The 23605-nt window shown below is 43.1% G+C and overlaps 1 protein-coding gene across 2 annotated transcripts in view; it reads left to right on the forward strand.

Moving 5' to 3' along the window:
- Positions 1–23605, forward strand: part of LOC141148573 (uncharacterized) — a 153153-nt gene that overhangs the window by 55497 nt on the left and 74051 nt on the right. For both annotated transcript variants that reach the window (XM_073636135.1, XM_073636134.1), the window contains exon 2: positions 22881–23213. In XM_073636135.1, the coding sequence (XP_073492236.1) occupies positions 22881–23213 (333 nt within the window). The remainder of the gene's footprint in view (positions 1–22880; positions 23214–23605) is intronic.

Here is a 23605-nt window from a genome sequence, read left to right on the forward strand (position 1 = left end):
GCCGTCAAAACTGACAGGCGGACCTGAATGGTCCGATCGTGTGAAAGGGGCCTTACATCATTATTATCATGATAATCACACAATACAGGTGCTGTGGCTCAACGCACCTGTACTGTGTGATTATCATGATGATAATGATTGGTAATTGTAATATGACACACGGAGGGGGTTAATGTACTCACTGATGTATTACTGACCAGTGGCAATTAATTAACCCCTTTGTGCTGCATTAGTGGCACTAGTGGCAGTGTTTATAAACCCCTTCATGCTGTAGCATAAAAGGGGTTAATTAACATTGATGGTGCCACTGTCATTAATGCAGCAGAAAGGGGTTAATTGCCACTGGTCAGTAATACATAAGTGAGTACATTAACCCCCTCCATGTGCCATATTACAATTACCATTGTAAATCAACCCCCCCCCCCCCAAAGCGTTAACCTCTTCACAAGGTGTTAACTCATTAGCATAACAATGCCCACCATAGCTAATTAACATAACAATTCCTTAGCTAAGTGATCACTCACTTGCAGTGCACTGAGCTCTGGCTACAGGTCCATCTTGTCTTCAAACCTGCCGCCTCTGAATTGTGACGTCACACCAGCCGGGACTAGGAAGCTCCTGTTGGGTGGAGATCACTCCGCCTGACAGGGAAGTGAAGTGACACTTGCACCGCGGTGCTGAAAAACTGCCAGCGTTTAGCAGCGGCCCCGGTGTCACATCGCTTCCAGACCCCCATAGTGATGCCACTGGCCCCCTCTAAATGAACTGATGGGGCCCAGGGAATAGATTTTAGGCCCCTTGGACTTTGGGAGAGCCAGGGGAAGCAGAAATAAAGTCCCTGCAGCTGCATTTAGAAGCCTCGTAACGCAAATCTGGTGAGGTGGCGGAGGGAGAAAGCCTTGGAGTCAGTACTATTTTCGGGGGGGGGGGGGGGGGCTTGGGCAATTGCCCCGTTGCCCCCCCTGGATCCGCCCCTGGGTTATTATTGAGGGTGGAGAAGCAGGGAGGGGGATTATTATTGAGGGTGGAGAAGCAGGGAGGGGGATTATTATTGAGGGTGGAGAGGCAGGGAAAGGGTCTATTATTGAGAGTGGAGAGGCAGGGAGGGGGTTATTATTGAGGGTGGAGAGGCAGGGAGGGGGGTTATTATTGAGAGTGGAGAAGCAGGGAGGGGGGTTATTATTGAGAGTGGAGAGGCAGGGAGGGGATTATTATAGAGAGTGGAGAGGCAGGGAGGGGGTTATTATTGAGGGTGGAGAGGCAGGGAGGGGGTTATTATTGCGAGTGGAGAGGCAGGGAGGGGGTTATTATTGAGGGTGGAGAGGCAGGGAGGGGGTTATTATTGAGGGTAGAGATGCAGGGAGGGGGGTTATTATTGAGGGTGGAGAGGCAGGGAGGGGGTTATTATTGAGGGTGGAGAGGCAGGGAGGGGGTTATTATTGAGGGTGGAGAGGCAGGGAGGGGGTTATTATTGAGGGTGGAGAGGCAGGGAGGGGGTTATTATTGAGGGTAGAGATGCAGGGAGGGGGGTTATTATTGAGGGTGGAGAGGCAGGGAGGGGGGTTATTATTGAGGGTGGAGAGGCAGGGAGGGGGTTATTATTGAGAGTGGAGAGGCAGGGAGGGGGGTTATTATTGAGAGTGGAGAGGCAGGGAGGGGGTTATTATTGAGGGTGGAGAGGCAGGGAGGGGGTTATTATTGAGAGTGGAGAGGCAGGGAGGGGGTTATTATTGAGGGTGGAGAGGCAGGGAGGGGGTTATTATTGAGGGTGGAGAGGCAGGGAGGGGGTTATTATTGAGGGTAGAGATGCAGGGAGGGGGGTTATTGCTGTGCCCACAGCTGTCAATCACTGTCCTGCACTACAACACCCAGCAGCCCTGCCCTACCCCTTGCAAGAAGTTGTGCAGCAGCAGCCAATCACTTCCCTGCACTACAACACACAGCAGCCATGTCCTCTCTCCCCCTCCTTCAAGAGATTTTGCATCAACTAAGACTCCCTGGGAAGTTATCAGAGGTGATGAGAGGGGGACTCACTGTGCAGAGCGATGTCATCCAGGAGCAGAGGAGGGATGGGAGGGTCGGAATGTAGGACATTGGCTGTCTGGGGAAGAGGCTCAGACTGAGCTAAGGGGGAGGGGCGGGCGAGGACGTAGGTTAACCCATGCCGAGCTGGATAGAATGGAGGAGAAAACTAACCCACTTGATTTGTCCAGCGTTTGGGGCCCTACAACAATGAATGGGCCCTGGGCAGATGCCCCATTTGCCCTGCGTTAAAGACGGCCCTGAGTGCCAGGCTGTCCACAGATCCAAAAAAACAGAGGCACCTTTGGGCACTGCAGGGAGAGTAGCAATGCGGCACGCGGTGGCTTGAGGCCAAACTATGAACAGTGGGAGGGACTCAAGGCGTTTGGCTATAAAATAAGCTTTGATTGCTGTGTGACAAGTAAAGCTGGCTACACATCTTCTTGTACAATTTTCCATTGGATTTACCAAAACCATATAATAGGAGGTCAAACCTAAACACTTCCAATTTGTATGGAATCAGGCAGGCCCTTGCACTACACAGTTGAAGGTAAATCTAAAAGAAACTGAACAAATAAAATTGTATAATATGCAGTGCACCCGGAAAGTATTCACAGCGCCATGACACTCAATATTGAGCTCAGGTGCCTCCTGTTTCCACTGATCATCCTTGAGATGTTTCTACAACTTGATTGGAGTCCAGCTGTGGTAAAGTCAGTTGACTGGACATGATTTGGAAAGGAACACACCTGTCTATATAAGGTCATTGGCTGAGATGCCCCATATACCCATAATCTGACCTTGCATTGCCCCTCTCTTATTTAGTACCACCAAGTACCCGACCACTCAGCGGCAGAAGAGAAAAGTGCAGCAGTGCCAGACATCAGGAGAAATCAACTGATCTCTAGCAATTAGCCAAGGTAGCTACTCCTGGCAGGTAAATTTAGGAGCAACCCTGCCTAAACTCCAGGGTGCTACAGATACTTAGCACTTTGTCTGAGCCTACCTTTACATAAGAACTTTATTAAACTAGTCAGTGACATTTTGTGCTGGAGGGAAAATGGGGGGGGGAAGGGATTTGTTCTGGGTGGACCTGATAGGGGAGAGGATTTGTGCTGGGAGAGGGTGGGGGATTTTGTGGGGAGCAAAGATTTATGCTAGGAGGGGTGTGCGTGCAGATTAGTACTGGGAAGGGGGGTGAGGGAGATTTGTGCTGGGAGGGAGGTTTTGGGGGATGGAGGAGGGATTTATGTTGGGCGGGGGGGATTTGGGTGGGCAAACACTTGTGCCGGGAAGGGTGAGCGTGCAGATTGGTGCTGAGGTCAGTAGGATGTCACAGATGGTGATGGCGAGTGGCTCCCGCTGCTGCCAAAAGCCAATAAAGAGTGCGAATCCCCAGAGAGGCAAGGCTCTCGTGGACATCACTGGATTGAGAGGGGGCTCAGGTAAGTATTGGGGGGGGGGGGGCTGCTGCACATAGAAAGTTTTTTACCCTTATGCATAGAATGCATGAAGGTAAAAAAACCTTGTGACTGTACAACCACTTTAAAAGAAACTTGATATTCACTTTAATTCACAATTTCTTTCTTGTCTGGAGAGTAATTGGTCAATTCCACACATCGGATGCCGGAGTCCATCATGAAGGCAGAACATCTGGTATTGCAGGCTGAATTGCTCAACTAGTTTAAGGCCTGGCTGGCTTCAGTTCTGGCGTGGCTTTCTGATCTGAGTCCTGGCCAGTGTAAGCAGTATGTTGAGTAGTGTCTAGAGGTCAGTAGTATGTAGGGCAGTGTACAGAGGTCAGTAGTATGTAGAGCAGTGTACAGAGGTCAGTAGTATGTAGAGCAGTGTACAGAGGTCAGTAGGATGTAGGGCAGTGTACAGAGGTCAGTAGGATGTAGGGCAGTGTACAGAGTTTCGTAGGATGTAGGGCAGTGTACAGAGATCAGTAGTATGTAGGGCAGTGTACAGAGATCAGTAGGATTTAGGGCAGTGTACAAAGGTCAGTAGTATATAGAGCAGTGTACAGAGGTCAGTAGGATGTAGGGCAGTGTACAGAGGTCAGTAGTATGTAGGGCAGTGTACAAAGGTCAGTAGTATATAGAGCAGTGTACAGAGGTCAGTAGTATGTAGAGCAGTGTACAGAGGTCAATAATAGGTAGAATAGTGTACAGAGGTCAGTAGTATGTAGGGCAGTGTACAGAGGTCAGTAGTATGTGGGGCAGTGTACAGAGGTCAATAATAGGTAGAATAGTGTACAGAGGTCAGTAGTATGTAGGGCAGTGTACAGAGGTCAGTAGTATGTGGGGCAGTGTACAGAGGTCAGTAGTATGTAGAGCAGTGTACAGAGGTCAGTAGTATGTGGGGCAGTGTACAGAGGTCAGTAGTGTGTAGGGCAGTGTACAGAGGTCAGTAGTATATGGGACAGTGTACAGGGGTCAGTAATAGGTAGGGCAGTGTACAGAGGTCAGTAGTATGTAGGGCAGTGTACAGAGGTCAGTAGTATATGGGACAGTGTACAGGGGTCAGTAATAGGTAGGGCAGTTTACAGAGGTCAGTAGTATGTAGGGCAGTGTACAGAGGTCAGTAGGATGTAGGGCAGTGTACAGAGGTCAGTAGGATGTAGGGCAGTGTACAGAGATCAGTAGGATGTAGGGCAGTGTACAGAGATCAGTAGTATGTAGGGCAGTGTACAAAGGTCAGTAGTATATAGAGCAGTGTACAGAGGTCAGTAGTATGTAGAGCAGTGTACAGAGGTCAGTAGTATGTAGGGCAGTGTACAGAGGTCAGTAGGATGTAGGGCAGTGTACAGAGGTCAGTAGGATGTAGGGCAGTGTACAGAGGTCAGTAGGATGTAGGGCAGTGTACAGAGGTCAGTAGGATGTAGGGCAGTGTACAGAAGTCAGTAGTATGTAGGGCAGTGTACAAAGGTCAGTAGTATATAGAGCAGTGTACAGAGGTCAGTAGTATGTAGAGCAGTGTACAGAGGTCAGTAGGATGTAGGGCAGTGTACAGAGGTCAGTAGTATGTAGGGCAGTGTACAGAGGTCAGTAGTATGTAGGGCAGTGTACAGAGGTCAGTAGTATGTGGGGCAGTGTACAGAGGTCAGTAGTATGTAGAGCAGTGTACAGAGGTCAGTAGTATGTGGGGCAGTGTACAGAGGTCAGTAGTGTGTAGGGCAGTGTACAGAGGTCAGTAGTATATGGGACAGTGTACAGGGGTCAGTAATAGGTAGGGCAGTGTACAGAGGTCAGTAGTATGTAGGGCAGTGTACAGAGGTCAGTAGTATATGGGACAGTGTACAGGGGTCAGTAGTATGTAGGGCAGTGTACAGAGGTCAGTAGGATGTAGGGCAGTGTACAGAGGTCAGTAGGATGTAGGGCAGTGTACAGAGATCAGTAGGATGTAGGGCAGTGTACAGAGATCAGTAGTATGTAGGGCAGTGTACAAAGGTCAGTAGTATATAGAGCAGTGTACAGAGGTCAGTAGTATGTAGAGCAGTGTACAGAGGTCAGTAGTATGTAGGGCAGTGTACAGAGGTCAGTAGGATGTAGGGCAGTGTACAGAGGTCAGTAGGATGTAGGGCAGTGTACAGAGGTCAGTAGGATGTAGGGCAGTGTACAGAGGTCAGTAGGATGTAGGGCAGTGTACAGAAGTCAGTAGTATGTAGGGCAGTGTACAAAGGTCAGTAGTATATAGAGCAGTGTACAGAGGTCAGTAGTATGTAGAGCAGTGTACAGAGGTCAGTAGGATGTAGGGCAGTGTACAGAGGTCAGTAGTATGTAGGGCAGTGTACAGAGGTCAGTAGTATGTAGGGCAGTGTACAGAGGTCAGTAGTATGTGGGGCAGTGTACAGAGGTCAGTAGTATGTAGAGCAGTGTACAGAGGTCAGTAGTATGTGGGGCAGTGTACAGAGGTCAGTAGTGTGTAGGGCAGTGTACAGAGGTCAGTAGTATATGGGACAGTGTACAGGGGTCAGTAATAGGTAGGGCAGTGTACAGAGGTCAGTAGTATGTAGGGCAGTGTACAGAGGTCAGTAGTATGTGGGGCAGTGTACAGAGGTCAGTAGGATGTAGAGTAGTGTACAGAGGTCAGTAATAGGTAGGGCAGTCTACAGAGGTCAGTAGTAGGTAGGGTTGTGTATAGAGTGAAATATTGAACAATTCTGCACCAAACAGTGTTAAAAAGTTAGGATAAATCAGAGCAGCTACACCCAAACAAGATGAGTATAATCATCAATGCATAAGTAGAAAAAGGGGAGCGCTAAATAGTTTAATGTGTAAAGGATAAATATTTAGATATAAATCCACCCAGTGTTGACCTAGTCTATAAAAACCAGCCTACCTATGTGAATCAAACATAAATGAATAAAGTTTCTTAGAACTAAAACCAGTAAAGAGTAATAGTGTTCAATAATAATTGTGCAACCATAACACAGATAAGTGATACTGATAACGATACCTCAAAATTAAACATAAATCAAATATACAATGTATAATAAAAAGTCCATCAAAGGTGAGAAAATAATTGAGATGAAATCCTGGTATGAATCTTGATATCAAGGTGTGAACAGCAAAATCCCTTCACCATCACTGAAAAACACCAATGTGCTCATGGAAATGGGTGTCAGCTTACCAGATGGAGTTGACCAATTTAATGAAAAAAAGGTCAAATAGGCTTTAGCAAGATAATGCTTGCTGCAATGGAGAGGAATAAACTGGACTCTTGTCCTCACATCACAGGGTCTCACGCATGGGATATAAAACAGATGGAGAGGAACCAAACATAGTGTAACACCATGTAAACTGATAAAAACAAACATAGCCAAAGGGCTACTCACATACAAGGTGCCATCGCCCGGCACTGAGGCTGGAAAGAGTATCTTTGGTGGGGGAACTGCTCTGCAGAAAAAAAAAGTGTATAGAGTGCAGTATACAGAGGTCAGTAGGATGTAGGGCAGTGTACAGAGGTCAGTAGTATGTAGGGCAGTGTACAGAGGTCAGTAGTATGTAGGGCAGTGTACAGAGGTCAGTAGGATGTAGGGCAGTGTACAGAGGTCAGTAGGATGTAGGGCAGTGTACAGAGGTCAGTAGGATGTAGAGCAGTGTACAGAGGTCAGTAGGATGTAGGGCAGTGTACAGAGGTCAGTAGGATGTAGGGCAGTGTACAGAGGTCAATAGTATGTAGGGCAGTGTACAGAGGTCAGTAGGATGTAGAGCAGTGTACAGAGGTCAGTAGTATGTAGGGCAGTGTACAGAGGTCAGTAGGATGTAGAGCAGTGTACAGAGGTCAGTAGTATGTAGGGCAGTGTACAGAGGTCAGTAGGATGTAGGGCAGTGTACAGAGGTCAGTAGTATGTAGGGCAGTGTACAGAGGTCAGTATTATGTAGGGCAGTGTACAGAGGTCAGTAGGATGTAGGGCAGTGTACAGAGGTCAGTAGGATGTAGGGCAGTGTACAGAGGTCAGTAGGATGTAGGGCAGTGTACAGAGATCAGTAGTATGTAGGGCAGTGTACATATATCAGTAGTATGTAGGGCAGTGTACAGAGGTCAGTAGTATGTAGGGCAGTGTACAGAGGTCAGTAGTATGTAGAGCAGTGTACAGAGATCAGTAGGATATAGGGCAGTGTACAGAGGTCATCAGGCCTGTACTGTCCATAGGGACTATCGGGAGATTCCCTGTGGGTTGATGTCTCAGTGGGCCAGTCAGGTGCAGTCCTGGAGCCGCTCCTCTCTGACAGTGAGTGATCGCAATTTCACTCCTCTCAGGAGGAGAAGCTCCCTCCAGCCCGCAGGGGGAGATAGACCAACGCAACGGCAGACTTTCCTTCCTCTCTCCCCTATCACTTGTTATCACATGACTGGAGAGAGGAACGGGAAGCTGCCTTCAAAACTGTGAGTAGTACATGTGGGAGGGGGAGGAGAAGGAGGACACTGATGTGAAGGGCTGCTGATGGGGGCTCTCTGATGGGGACTGTGATGTGAAGTGGGCTGCTGGTGGGGACTCTGATGTAAAGTGGGCTGCTGGTGGGGACTCTGATGTGAAGGGAGCTGCTGGTGGGGACTCTGATGTGAAGGGAGCTGCTGGTGGGGACTCTGATGTGAAGGGAGCTGTTGGTGGGGACTCTGATGTGAAGGGAGCTGCTGGTGGGGACTGCTATGTGAAGTGGGCTGCTGGTGGGGACTCTGATGTGAAGGGAGCTGCTGGTGGGGACTGCTATGTGAAGTGGGCTGCTGGTGGGGACTCTGATGTAAAGTGGGCTGCTGGTGGGGACTCTGATGTGAAGGGAGCTGCTGGTGGGGACTGTGATGTGAAGGGAGCTGCTGGTGGGGACTCTGATGTGAAGGGAGCTGCTGGTGGGGACTGGTATGTGAAGGGAGCTGCTGGTGGGGACTCTGATGTGAAGTGGGCTGCTGGTGGGGACTCTGATGTAAAGTGGGCTGCTGGTGGGGACTCTGATGTGAAGGGAGCTGCTGGTGGGGACTGTGATGTGAAGGGAGCTGCTGGTGGGGACTCTGATGTAAAGTGGGCTGCTGGTGGGGACTCTGATGTGAAGGGAGCTGCTGGTGGGGACTCTGATGTGAAGGGAGCTGCTGGTGGGGACTCTGATGTGAAGTGAGCTTCTGGTGGGGACTGCTATGTGAAGTGGGCTGCTGGTGGGGACTCTGATGTGAAGGGAGCTGCTGGTGGGGACTGCTATGTGAAGTGGGCTGCTGGTGGGGACTCTGATGTAAAGTGGGCTGCTGGTGGGGACTCTGATGTGAAGGGAGCTGCTGGTGGGGACTGTGATGTGAAGGGAGCTGCTGGTGGGGACTCTGATGTAAAGTGGGCTGCTGGTGGGGACTCTGATGTGAAGGGAGCTGCTGGTGGGGACTGCTATGTGAAGGGAGCTGCTGGTGTGGACTCTGATGTGAAGTGGGCTGCTGGTGGGGACTCTGATGTAAAGTGGGCTGCTGGTGGGGACTCTGATGTGAAGGGAGCTGCTGGTGGGGACTGTGATGTGAAGGGAGCTGCTGGTGGGGACTCTGATGTAAAGTGGGCTGCTGGTGGGGACTCTGATGTGAAGGGAGCTGCTGGTGGGGACTCTGATGTGAAGGGAGCTGCTGGTGGGGACTCTGATGTGAAGGGAGCTGCTGGTGGGGACTCTGATGTGAAGTGAGCTGCTGGTGGGGACTGCTATGTGAAGTGGGCTGCTGGTGGGGACTCTGATGTGAAGGGAGCTGCTGGTGGGGACTGCTATGTGAAGTGGGCTGCTGGTGGGGACTCTGATGTAAAGTGGGCTGCTGGTGGGGACTCTGATGTGAAGGGAGCTACTGGTGGGGACTCTGATGTAAAGTGGGCTGCTGGTAGGGACTCTGATGTGAAGGGAGCTGCTGGTGGGGACTCTGATGTGAAGGGAGCTGCTGGTGGGGACTCTGATGTGAAGGGTGCTGCTGGTGGGGACTCTGATGTGAAGGGAGCTGCTGGTGGGGACTCTGATGTAAAGTGGGCTGCTGGTGGGGACTCTGATGTGAAGGGAGCTGCTGGTGGGGACTGCTATGTGAAGGGAGCTGCTGGTGGGGACTCTGATGTGAAGTGGGCTGCTGGTGGGGACTCTGATGTAAAGTGGGCTGCTAGTGGGGACTCTGATGTAAAGGGAGCTGCTGGTGGGGACTGTGATGTGAAGGGAGCTGCTGGTGGGGACTCTGATGTAAAGTGGGCTGCTGGGGGGGACTCTGATGTGAAGGGAGCTGCTGGTGGGGACTCTGATGTGAAGGGAGCTGCTGGTGGGGACTCTGATGTGAAGGGAGCTGCTGGTGGGGACTCTCAGTGAAGGGAGCTGCTGATTGGGACACTCTGATGTAAGGGGGACGCTGTTGGGGACACTCTGATGTAAGGGGGACGCTGTTGGGGACACTCAAAAGTAAAGTGGGCCAGTCATGAGGAAGTCCAGGGCCAAATTTTTGTCCCAGTTCAGCCCTGGAGGTCATTAGTATATATGGCAGTGTATGGAGGTCAGTAGGATGTAGAGCAGTGTACAGAGTTCCGTAGGATGTAGGGCAGTGTACAGAGGTCAGTAGTATGTAGAGCAGTGTACAGAGCTCAGTAGTATGTAGAGCAGTGTACAGAGGTCAGTAGTATGTAGAGCAGTGTACAGAGGTCAGTAGTATGTAGGGCAGTGTACAGAGGTCAGTAGTATGTAGGGCAGTGTACAGAGGTCAGTAGTATGTAGGGCAGTGTACAGAGGTCAGTAGTATGTGGGGCAGTGTACAGAGGTCAGTAATATGTAGGGCAGTGTACAGAGGTCAGTAGTTTGTGGGGCAGTGTACAGAGGTCAGTAGGATGTAGAGCAGTGTACAGAGTTCCGTAGCATGTAAAGCAGTGTACAGAGCCCTGTAGGATGTAGGGCAGTGTACAGAGGTCAGTAGTATGTGGGGCAGTGTCCAGAGGTCAGTAATATGTAGGGCAGTGTACAGAGGTCAGTAGTTTGTGGGGCAGTGTACAGAGGTCAGTAGGATGTAGGGCAGTGTACAGAGGTCAGTAGTATGTAGGGCAGTGTACAGAGGTCAGTAGTATGTAGGGCAGTGTACAGAGGTCAGTAGTATGTGGGGCAGTGTACAGAGGTCAGTAGGATGTACGGCAGTGTACAGAGGTCAGTAGGATGTAGGGCAGTGTACAGAGGTCAGTAGGATGTAGGGCAGTGTACAGAGGTCAGTAGTATGTGGGGCAGTGTACAGAGGTCAGTAGTATGTAGAGCAGTGTACAGAGGTCAATAGGATGTAGGGCAGTGTACAGAGGTCAGTAGGATGTAGGGCAGTGTACAGAGGTCAGTAGGATGTGAGGTAGTGTACAGAGGTCAGTAGTATGTAGGGCAGTGTACAGAGGTCAGTAGGACTTAGGGCAGTGTACAGAGGTCAGTAGGATGTGAGGTAGTGTACAGAGGTCAGTAGTATGTAGGGCAGTGTACAGAGGTCAGTAGGATTTAGGGCAGTGTACAGAGGTCAGTAGTATGTGGGGCAGTGTACAGAGGTCAGTAGGATGTAGGGCAGTGTACAGAGTTTAGTAGTATGTAGGGCAGTGTACAGAGTTCCGTAGGATGTAGGGCAGTGTACAGAGTTCCGTAGGATGTAGGGCAGTGTACAGAGGTCAGTAGTATGTTGGGCAGTGTACAGAGGTCAGTAGGATGTAGAGCAGTGTACAGAGGTCAGTAGGATGTAGGGCAGTGTACAGAGGTCAGTAGTATGTTGGGCAGTGTACAGAGGTCATTAGGATGTAGAGCAGTGTACAGAGGTCAGTAGTATGTAGGGCAGTGTACAGAGGTCAGTAGGATGTGAGGTAGTGTACAGAGGTCAGTAGTATGTAGGGCAGTGTACATAGGTCAGTAGGATTTAGGGCAGTGTACAGAGGTCAGTAGGATATAGACCAGCGTACAGGGGTCAGTCGAATGCAGAGCACTGTACAGGGATCAGTAGGATTTAGGGTACAGTACATGGGAGTCAGGCGCACACACTACAGGGGGTCAGGGGGGAACAGTAGAGGGGGGCAGCAGGGTAATGTACAGGGGGCAGTAGTCTGTTACAGAAGTTGTTTCCTCCACATACTAAGTGGCACAGGGAAGCTGCTGTGACAAATCTACCTGTTCTGGCATGCTAATCCCCTCCTCTCTAGTCCATCTCACATGATGTCACACACCAGTGCCTGGGATAGAAGGGAAAGGATGACCAGGTATCAGTAGAAAATGCTGAGGCATATCTCTTCCAGGAGCCAATCTGTGCAGACAGAGGAGCATTTTAGGCTGAGGGTCAGCAGGGTAGGGAAGCAAATGCGATCGCAATCAATGTGTTGCCCAACCTCAGCTTTTTACACACATGATAAAATCTGGGGACAGTGACTATCCTCAGTGAGCCCAATTTCTTTTGTGTTTGCTGCTACATCATAAATGTAGATGCCTCCTTCTCACTTCTAAGTTCAGCATTTTGTCACTGACTATTCTATTAAGTTATTTTTTAAAGTAGGCTGGAGAGCATATACAGCATACATTGTAAGTTAAGAGTTTAATTGCTTGATTGTGCTGAGAGTTGTAGGTGTCTGTAATGCCGCATACACACGAGCGGACTTTTTGACCGGACTGGTCTGATGGACTATCCGATGGACTTTCGGCGGACTTCCAACGGACTTTCCCAATGACCGGACTTGCCTACACACGATCACACCAAAGTCCGACAGATTCGTATGTGATGATGTACAACTGGACTAAAATAAGGAAGTTGATATCCAGTAGCCAATAGCTGCCCTAGCGCTGGTTTTCCTCCGTCGGACTAGCATACAGACGAGCGGACTTTTCAATAGGAACTGGGTCCGGCGGAGTTCTGACGTAAAGATTTGAAACATGTTCCTAATCTAAAGTCCGTCAGATTTTCGACCAAAAAGTCCGCTGCAGGTCCAATGAAGCCCACACACGTTCGAATTGTCTGCCGGACTTGGTCTGTCAGACCGTTCCGGTCGAAATGTCCGCTTGTGTGTACACAGCATTAGACTCTTGCTTGTGGCACAGTAAAGTAATTATATTGTGTAGGTTCAAGCACTGTGGCATATGTGTGGACTCGGGTTTTATTTACCATTTAACCAACTATGGAGTAATAGTATGGGTGGGTGGCAATGGCAAATGAAGGGCACCAACATCCCTGTAGTGAATGTCAGAAAAGGGGGGATTTATTTGGCGGGACTTTAGGGGTGCCAACAAAAAAGGGAAGGTCATACAATGCTCAACAGTAAATATGTAAAAGTTAAAGATTTTATTGTTACATACCAAACATAATAAAAATTCCAATATAGGTTATGCCCACATGTTCAAGGATACATCTAAAAATTTAAAACAGATGATGAAGTATATTCACTCGGTGGTAGCGTTGGAGTGATTGTCCTGACATGTTTCGCCACTCTTGGCTCATCAGGGGACATATAACAAAACAAAGTACAAGCATTACATTGGCTTGAAGTATAATACAGAATAGTAAAGTAATATAATGACGTAAAAGCACAATAAGGTATACTGTCGACCGCTGGGCCCATCAACAAAGGCTCACCCATATGCAGGACTCATACCTGCAATTCAATGTTGGGAACAAGGAAAACCCTCGCTGAATGGTGCATATGGAATGTGCTGAAAGAGGCCCAGGTGAGCTTGTCAGCTGCGATCTAGCCAAAAAAAGTTAATTAACGTGTATTTTATAATTGAGTTGGGGTGTATGTTCTATTCAAAATGGCGGGGGGGGGGTTAAAAGGGGGGAGGGAGGGAGGAGAGGAGGGGAAAGGGGGAGGGGAAAGGGGGGGGAGAAGGGAAAATGGGGGGAAGGGAAGGAGGGGATGGAAGGGGAAGAAGGGAGGTGGGTGTTGTGGTGGGAGGATGCAAGGTGGAACGGGGAGGGTTGTTGAGGAGTATGGAAAAAGGTGAATAGAAATTAGAGATCCAAAAAACTGACATAAATCAAAGAGTGCACAGACTAGTGTGGAATGATTAAAACGTATCCAAAGAAAATTAAATGTACTTACATTCATAGGGACAATAAATATGAGGGGGTCAAAAGGTGCCAGGATTGGCAGACTGAAGTCTATGGGGGGATGTATAAAAGATGTTTATAAAGTAAAATAATGGATTTTTGGAAAAATATGCTGAAAGGACAAGGATATATGAATTGAGGTAAAAGTACAAAGGGGATGGAAAAGGAGTATAGTTCATATTGTAGACTTATGTGAAGATAAATAGGTCATCTTATATATGAAGGTGACTAAAACCTGCTGCAGATCACCTGCCCCCCTCAAATATGGGGGGGAGGAAAGTTTCCAACACAGGCGTCAGCAGGTAAGGAAATATATAGATAATTAAATGGGTAAACTAAGATCTAAGGAATGGTAATGGTCATAAACCAGAAGGTATAAGATAAAGGAAAAAGATTTCATATAGAACTATACCTTGTGTATGACAAATTTCCAGCATGGCTAACCTTTGAAGTGCCTGACAATGTAGTGTGGTATACAGGCACTATATATAGACAGGGGAGTGTCGTGTAATTAGCGTCTGACGTTACGCAAGGGCCACCGGAGCCTACGCCCTACGGCGCAAGCACGAGACATCACAGAGATTATTATTATTATTATTATTATACGAGATTTATATTGCTCCAACAGTTTACACAGCGCTTTACAATGTATAAGGGGGACAACACAATTACAGTACAGTTCAATGCAAAAGGTACAAGACGGCCCGGCTCGTAGAGCTTACATTATAAAGGGAGGGGGTGGTGGTACAAAAGGTAATAGCTGCAAAGAATGATTTGATGGGGGTGGCTCAGGGACAGTTATGTGGGTGTGGGATAGGCTTCCCTGAATATATAAGTTTTCAGGGATCTCCTAAAGGTGGACAGGGTAGGGGCTGATCGGACATACTAGGGCAGGGAATTCCAGAGGATGGGAGAGGCTCTGGAGAAGTCCTGAAGGCGAGCATGGGAGGAGGTAACAAGGGAGCTAGAGAGCAGGAGGTCCTGGGAGCGGAGGGGGCGATTTGGGCGACATCTGCAGAGGAGGTTGGTGATGAAAAGAGATCAAGATACTACAATCCCCATGCTGCAGCGCGGTCTGGGGTTGGGGAGGGAGACAGCGCATGAGGAGCTGATATGCCCCAATCAGTGGGCGCGCGTCTCTCAATCCTCCCCACACAGAGCGAGAGGCAGCATGGGGGAGAGGAAGGCATCAGAAAAAGATAACAGAAGTATTGGGTAGACAAGAGGAAAGTAAAAATGAGAATGATGTAGTTATCAATGGGAGTAACATTTAGAAAGGAAAAATGACTAAGGGGTATATGTATTGTGTGGTAATGTGAAAGGAGGGTGTGTGGATTTGCAAATGTATAAGTGAAGGGAGTGATGGGACAGAGAGGGATGACAGGTTGGGCATATTGCGGAGGGAAATGCGATGGAACCCAACAGTCGGCAGACACCACAAAAGGAATACATCATGAGGGAAAAAAGAACAATAAAATATTTAACTTTTACATACTTACTGTTGAGCATTGTATGACCTTCCCTTTTTTGTTGGCACCCCTAAAGTCCCGCCAAATAAATCCCCCCCCTTTTCTGACATTTAACCAACCATCTTCCCACTGGTAGAGCAATTTGGCCAAACTCATTATTCAGCACAGCGTACTACATAAAGCTGCTTTACTAATCTACAGACAGCAATACCAATCTAACAGGGGCTCTAATCCTTCCACATTCTATCCAAAAGTAAACGAAAGGTTCTGACTTTAAATACAGTTAAACTTGTAAATCTTATATATGTTATGTTCATCTCCCCAGTAGCACATATTCCGTTTTCTTTGGTCTAAAGCATTTCTTGAGTATTGAAATAAATGGCTTAATATTGTATAAAAAGCCTTCAATAATGATGATTCTCGTGAGACGAATTTTGGAATTATTTCTGCTTGAGTCAGCTTAAATCAAAACCGTGTGTTTTATTGTACACACATAAACTTGGAAAATACTTACAAAAATAGTACATTCATATTCAGAATTAGTGTTGTTTCATATATGCAAAAAATGTTCAAATATAGTTCATTTGTTTCAAAGATCTGAAAGTCTTTAGACATGTGCTTCCCTTTTGTTACTTCATCTAAGATGGCCGATTAACCTCTTGTGTCCTGAAAGTAATTCTGTGTGCATAGGAGAGCTGTGTGTAGATGTATATTGGAGAGCGAGATGTGTCTGAAGCAGTAGATTTGTGTAAAGAGTGCGCCTGAAGACTGGATTCCTTGTGTCTATATGAACTCAGTCTTTCAAATTCGCGCCCAAACACAAATCCCTCCCATACACTCCCTTTTCTAAAAGTGGGGGCTAGAGTAGTTATACAAGCCTCTTTAACATCTGTTTCACTTTAACCAACCCTCTTAAACATGAAACCAGATATATGTGTCAGACTAAACATCAGACCATTTAAAACATAAACGCATAAATCAAACAAAGTATCGGTTACATAGGAAGACCCATACATATATTATTTACAAAATCCATCAAATTCTGACAGGGTCTTGACCTGCATTTTCAGTCAATGAATGGTCATCTGGATATCACTAGTTCAAAGTCCTATCATTCCCACAAATATGGAAAATGCATATTCTTATTAATAAAGCCAATTAAAATTTAGATATTAAGAATATAACATTCCCCTCTGAAATATACAATCATATTTTATCCATTCATAGCATACATGTCCCATTCATTCAGACTTTGATCCAATAACTCCAAATGTATTCCCATCACCAACCGAGTTTGAAATACCAAAACCCATCTTTCTCTTAAGCTTATTTTGCAATAAATCATCTCCTTTCTTGATTTCATTTCTAATTCGATAATATAATTTTTTCATTCTAAACATCAAACATAACTGGAATATAATGAATAACATAATAATAATAAAAAGAATAACTATAGGATGTGATAAAATATTTCCTGCTGCTGAGGTTATTGAAGTTTTTCCCCAAATTGATACACTATTACTAAATTTTTTCCACCAATTACTTCCTGAAAATTCTGACCATTGATGAGATATCTCTTGCAAATTACCTTGTTCATGTTTAAACACTATTTCTGCATTCTGAAGTTCCTTAGCCAAAGCTATCAATAAACCTTTATCCTTATGAATTACATTTGCCCATTCTTCCCAAGGAAATTCATCTATCTGAGATATATTATATTGTGTGGAAAGAGCACTTATATTTTCCATAAGCATATTTGTTAAATTTGTTCTAAACCCATTAATACTTATTGCTACAATGTCTCCTTCTATACAATACAAGCCTTGATTTAGGTTTTCTGTATTTGTACAAGAAGAGAAAAAAGTTTTAACCCTTTCTGTATCTGACATGATCTGGAAACAAACCTTCTTTTTATCTACACGAGTAATCAATTCAGAAATTGTTTCAACTTTTTCTATTCTTGCTAAACACAATGTATGATTATGATAACAAGAATGAAAAATACTTTTATCTTGATTAGGTAAACAGATAACTTTAGACTGAAATTGTAAACATGATGACAAATCTAATTGTTCTAATTCAGAATTTTCATTGTTAAATGCAAAATCTGTATACTGTAATTTAAAATACAATAATTGTGTATTGCTGACGGGTAATCCCAGGACAGTGATTGGAACCAAAATTTGTTCTTGTCCTGCTATCGGAATCATAGAAGAACTATAACAAACATCCTGTTTACATCCTATCCATTTATTTACCCATAAATCTGTATGATTTATAGCATATACATATTCTCTGGGTAAATTCTGTAAAATGCCAAGAGGGGTTATTCCACTCTGAAATGCTTGTGCAATTATTTTAAAATTAGTGGAATATTCAGTCTGGATTTCTAAACATGCTCTGGCAATATGAGAATGTTGTTCACTTGACATTAAATCAAGAGTAATATTTTGAAGATGTAAAATAGATGGACCCATTATATGAGCTGTTTTAATAACCATATTTTCTAAAATTTCATTTAAATTCCTCTGTATTTTAATCCCGTTACTACCCACTAAACCAGCTGTCTCAAGATCAGACTTTAATGTATTAATGTCCATACTATTAGTAATACTCCCAATTGTGCCAATCCCTCCTAAAATACCTTCAACAATACCACGCTTATTTCTGTAATGATTTATATTATTAATTCCAAACCATCTTTCAATACCCAATTTCATATTAACCAAATGTCCTTGACATTGTGGAAACCTTATAGAAATTTTCCATCCTGAAACATTAAAGTTCCACAATATAATGACAAACTTTCCCTCTCTCAAAAGAGTTCTGGATTGGAAATGGTTAATCTGAAATGGATTTGCTGAGACACTTTTCTTACCAACACATGGAGTTTTCCTAGGAGACCTTACAACAACACTTCCCTTCGCACATTTCATTGGATAATTTACTATTGATATGCAACATTCATATATACCAGTATCATTCAAAGATACTCTCATTTGTTGATAAACAAATGTATTATTGATCCAATTCACACTACCATAAATTCCTTTATGAATTATCATAGTAGAACTGTGAAGAAAACTTCCCAAAAATTAATCGTTCTTTTTCCAAGTTACCAATGAATCTTGAGGTACATATATTTTTGTTTTACATATCAAATGCAAACTATCATTCTCTTCAAAAATATTTAAAGATTGTTACCTTTTACAAATACTGACCAAAACTCCTTCCCAATATATCACATTCAAAAGTTCCGGGTTCTGTTGTTTAACCTATAAGATCCCAGCATTTTAACTAAATTTGTTTTGGATTCTATTTTAATGTTGACCTTAACATTATTACTATGAATTAAATATAATTCCATACAGCAATCATATCCCTGTCCTACAAATACATATCCATACAATTCTTCAGCTGTATTAATATCAACGTATCTAGAATTATATTCTGTCATTTGTATTAAGATCAATATCTTTATCACTCTTATCCTCTGTATCAATATCAATATCTTTATCACTTTTGTCATCTATATTGATATCAGTGTCTAGATCTCTTTTGTCTCTGAATAATGTAATGACTTTGTTGTGTAATTCTTCAATCCTGTTAACCTCTGCATAGCTGGAACAGTTTGTGATTTATTTTACCACAGATAAAATTGTCACTAGGGAAAAGATGCATCCTGTGATGATGATAAATCTTCTCTCTTTAACACTTTCTTTTGTTGAACTGTCATCTTTCTTCTTTTTTGGAATCCATGATTCCTCCAGGTTAATGAAATATAATTCATTCCTAGGAAAAATAAAAGCAGCATCATTTATCTTAGAATATTACATTTGTTATACCCACATTTTTATTTATACATGCTTTTTCACTAAATTGAGAAATCCTTGAACTAATACCATTGTCCCTTGAATATCCAAGATGTCAAATGGACCTTCCCAATTACTTTGCCATGGTCCAGTTCTCCTGAAACTTTAGTTCCGCCTGTGACATGTATCTCACCATCTCTGGGTGTGACCTTACACATGGCAACTCTTTAATCACCATATTTCTTTCTGTATAAACTTGTGCTAACATCATCTAATTTTTGATTTAAATAAATCTTTCCGTTCTTAATCATCAATCTTGATAAACCGTTTATCTTGAATAAAAGATAATTTTGGTTTTAATAATAAAATAACAAAATGTTACAAGAATCAGATATGTGTGTGTGTATGTAACAACAGTTCTCATGCTGTATATGTGTCTTGTGTATACTGGAGTGAGTGTCTGTTGCAACATCTACTGGAGTGCATGTCTGTCAAAAAACTCTGTTACAGGCATTCTACTCCTAAAAAAATAAACCCCCTCCTTTCTTATTCAGAAAGGTTCTTTTTTGTCTTGTAGTCCCACAGATGCAGACTCTCAATGAGTAGTCCCCCCCTCCTTTTTAAAAAGGATGGTGTCACTACACTCTCAAATTCCTAAGGGTCGGGCTATGTGCTCTGTGAGTAACCATTTAACTTATACAATACAAGTTTCTTTAAACTTCTAAAACAAATACTACATATCAGTATATATACAAATTGTCTTTTAATAATTTCCTAAACAAGGAATATTGTAAAGTAAAGTAATTATGATCTTTTAACTCAAACTTAAAAATGTGTGGAAAGACCATTTTTCATACAAGTAACTGCGTGTAACACCATTCTGTTCAAATTGTCCTGTATCATCTATAACCAAAACACTGTTATGCAAAAGGAGCACAAAATACCAAAAAGAAATATCATTTTCTGAATGACATTCAATACCTTTAAATAACATCCTAATATCCCTTCTCAAATCACAAGCATTGCAGAAAAATAAACTTCAAAGGGACACTAATGCCTTGCTGTCTACTGCCAACCAAACGTTCATTGTGAAACACAAGTGACAAAATAATTCTTCCTGTCATTAAATCAAATGAAGAATACTCTGTAACTGACAAAACTGTACCTGCAAACTGTGAATGATATGATACATGAAATCTCTGTCCTATTTCCAAGATTTTACACATTACCTGCATGATTTTACCTATAAAATGGAATCCTCTATCACTACTGAGATTTGCTAGTATACCCCAAACTAGAAAAACATGATTAATCCATATCCTGTCAATAATTAAAATATCTTTGTACACAGATTAGACAAGATTTAATTACTCTGTCTACTGTCTCTTCCGTTTTGTCCCAATAGAATTTCTCTTTAAGAATTTCAAACAATTTTTGCTTACCAAAGTGATCTAAACTGTCATAATTAAATTTAGTGAATTCCACCTGTAGGTGTTGTGGTACATTAAAATATAGAAAATCCATCTAAGTCATGATATTAGATCCAGTTATCATTAACAAAAATATAGATCTAATAACAACCGATGAGGAAGAAAAGATTGATTTATCACCTTTTAAACCTCTGAAAACGAAAGAAAATCTTATATTTGTTTTTTCCACAACATAATTTTGACCATATTCAGGTTAAAATCACTAATTCTCCATACAAATCTGCATCCTTTGCTAATTGAGTACAAAGCTGTTAATTAACCCCTTATCAGATGAACTAAACCTCTCAATGTTCCATCTGAACAAAACATGAAAAATTAAAATCATAATAATCATAACTGGGAAAAATTAATAAAAAATTAATAATCCAAAGGATTATCCTTGAAAATACTAAAAATATATCAAATAAAAACCAAATCTCTGAACCTCAAATCATAACCTTATTATCCATAGCAAAGAATCAATAACCAGAAAATCCTTACCATCCATGCAGTTCATTTAAGGACTGCTAACATTGTTTTTCACAGTGTTATATGATACATAGTGATACCTTTCCTGTCTTAATGGACTATTTGCAGTTTGCAACCTTTGCAATTGGGTCTTAAAAGGGAAATCAGTTTGATTATTATGGCCTCTATACCTCAAATTACTACACCAGCGCACAGAATACACTTCATAGCGCCTTGGCATCGTTTTCGGATAATACAACCTCTTTTGTATATCATTATTATTAGCCATCACACAAAACCTAGCTATGTGACCCTCTCTTTTGCAAACTAAACATTTAAGAGTTGGTTTTTTTGCATATACCTTTCTTTGAGTATATGGCGATGAAAATTTACATTTCTGTTGAATATTACTATTATTCAAATCAACAGACTTCACGCTTTCATTGTCTGAGGAAATATTAACCTCCACAAATGACTCCACTGAGTCAAATCCAGAATCAGCATCATTATCCCTCGCCTCTGACTTTGTCACGTGTTCATAAGCTAAACACTGAGCATGTGCAGAAGACTGAGCTTGCAATAATTGCGTTTTAAGCAAACTTATAACATTCTCTTGCTCAATTTCTTTCTGAGTTAAAAAAGCAATACAACTTTCTTTTTCTTTAACCAATTCCAATAATGCATTCATTTTATGTTCTAATGCATCTTTTTCAATCATTAATTTTTCAATATGTAAATTCTCCTGTGTTTGTGCAATTTCTGTTACACTTTGCCTTTGTTTTCCTGACATATCAAAAACCATGGCATTGAAGACTGAGACTAATTTCATTATATTACTTAATTTTCTCTTAGATTTAGCTAATGAAAATCTATTCTTCTCAATTTCTTTATTTGCCTGTAGGCATTGATTATACATTGATTGCCATAACTTAGTGTCTGAAATATAGCTGGCTAAACTTTCAAATTCTAACTTACTTCCTTCAGCTATAACATTTATAAATTCCATATTTTGGTACTCACCGAATATAAAACTTTTCCGTTTTCCGCTGGACCCTAATTAAACCGTCTGTCAAGACTTCTGATCCAAAATACTCTGGTCTTCACGCAATCAAACATCAAAAACATGCGATTCTAGGTTCTTTCAATAATTGCAAAGTTTTTTTTGTTCCTCACTTTCCCCTCTGAACAACGGAAAAGTGGCAAAAACTTCTGACGATTGAAACTGGCTGGCGTCCGCCAATGAAATAAATGGCTTAATATTGTATAAAAAGCCTTCAATAATGATGATTCTCGTGAGACGAATTTTGGAATTATTTCTGCTTGAGTCAGCTTAAATCAAAACCGTGTGTTTTATTGTACACACATAAACTTGGAAAATACTTACAAAAATAGTACATTCATATTCAGAATTAGTGTTGTTTCATATATGCAAAAAATGTTCAAATATAGTTCATTTGTTTCAAAGATCTGAAAGTCTTTAGACATGTGCTTCCCTTTTGTTACTTCATCTAAGATGGCCGATTAACCTCTTGTGTCCTGAAAGTAATTCTGTGTGCATAGGAGAGCTGTGTGTAGATGTATATTGGAGAGCGAGATGTGTCTGAAGCAGTAGATTTGTGTAAAGAGTGCGCCTGAAGACTGGATTCCTTGTGTCTATATGAACTCAGTCTTTCAAATTCGCGCCCAAACACAAATCCCTCCCATACACTCCCTTTTCTAAAAGTGGGGGCTAGAGTAGATATACAAGCCTCTTTAACATCTGTTTCACTTTAACCAACCCTCTTAAACATGAAACCAGATATATGTGTCAGACTAAACATCAGACCATTTAAAACATAAACGCATAAATCAAACAAAGTATCGGTTACATAGGAAGACCCATACATATATTATTTACAAAATCCATCAAATTCTGACAGGGTCTTGACCTGCATTTTCAGTCAATGAATGGTCATCTGGATATCACTAGTTCAAAGTCCTATCATTCCCACAAATATGGAAAATGCATATTCTTATTAATAAAGCCAATTAAAATTTAGATATTAAGAATATAACAAGTATTCATTTTCATAATCCTACATGCTGATTTATCTCAATAGATGCAGGATTGGAAGTCTTCGCTCCGTCCCCACAGAGGGCCTTTGTCACCAATGACACAGTTCTCAACTGCACTTTCTTGCTGGATAAACAGCCGCTGGATCTTAATTTCCTGGCCATATTGTGGAGTTTCCAGGGAAAAGTCATCCTGAGATATGACAACAAAGGCTTCTTCACCGAAGATCCCAGAATGTCCCTCAATGTGGAATCCCTGGGGGACGGATACGCATCACTACACATATCCAACGTGACCGTCTATCATAGGGGCACATATATGTGTACCGTTATCTACAGTCCTGAAAGCAAGGAGAAGGAAATTTTATTTGAAGCGTTAGGTAAGGGCACCTACTGGTTAAAAATGTTAAATGTTGTATTAAACATTTCTTTCACGTTTAGCTTTTGTGGATTGAAGTGGATTTAATCTGTGACTAAACAGTATTTAATTTTCCAAAGCACTGTATGCCATAATCCTGGACCATGCCTGCCCAATATGACTTGGAGACTACACCAAAGGGGTATGTAACAGAGTGACAACACAATAGGACCATAGGGGGATAGTTGTTAGTCCATAACAGTAATTGGCTGAACAAGTATCATCATGGCTGGATCGCCAAGCACTATTTTAATGAAAGATACATAAAAAGTTTACATTATCATATATTTTTTTTCGGGACAGGTTTCCAGATGGTGACAACAGTGGACCATACAAGTGTAGCACCCTCTAGTG

Source organism: Aquarana catesbeiana, linkage group LG06 (genome assembly GCF_042186555.1).
Source record: "Aquarana catesbeiana isolate 2022-GZ linkage group LG06, ASM4218655v1, whole genome shotgun sequence".
Lineage (NCBI taxonomy): Eukaryota > Metazoa > Chordata > Amphibia > Anura > Ranidae > Aquarana > Aquarana catesbeiana.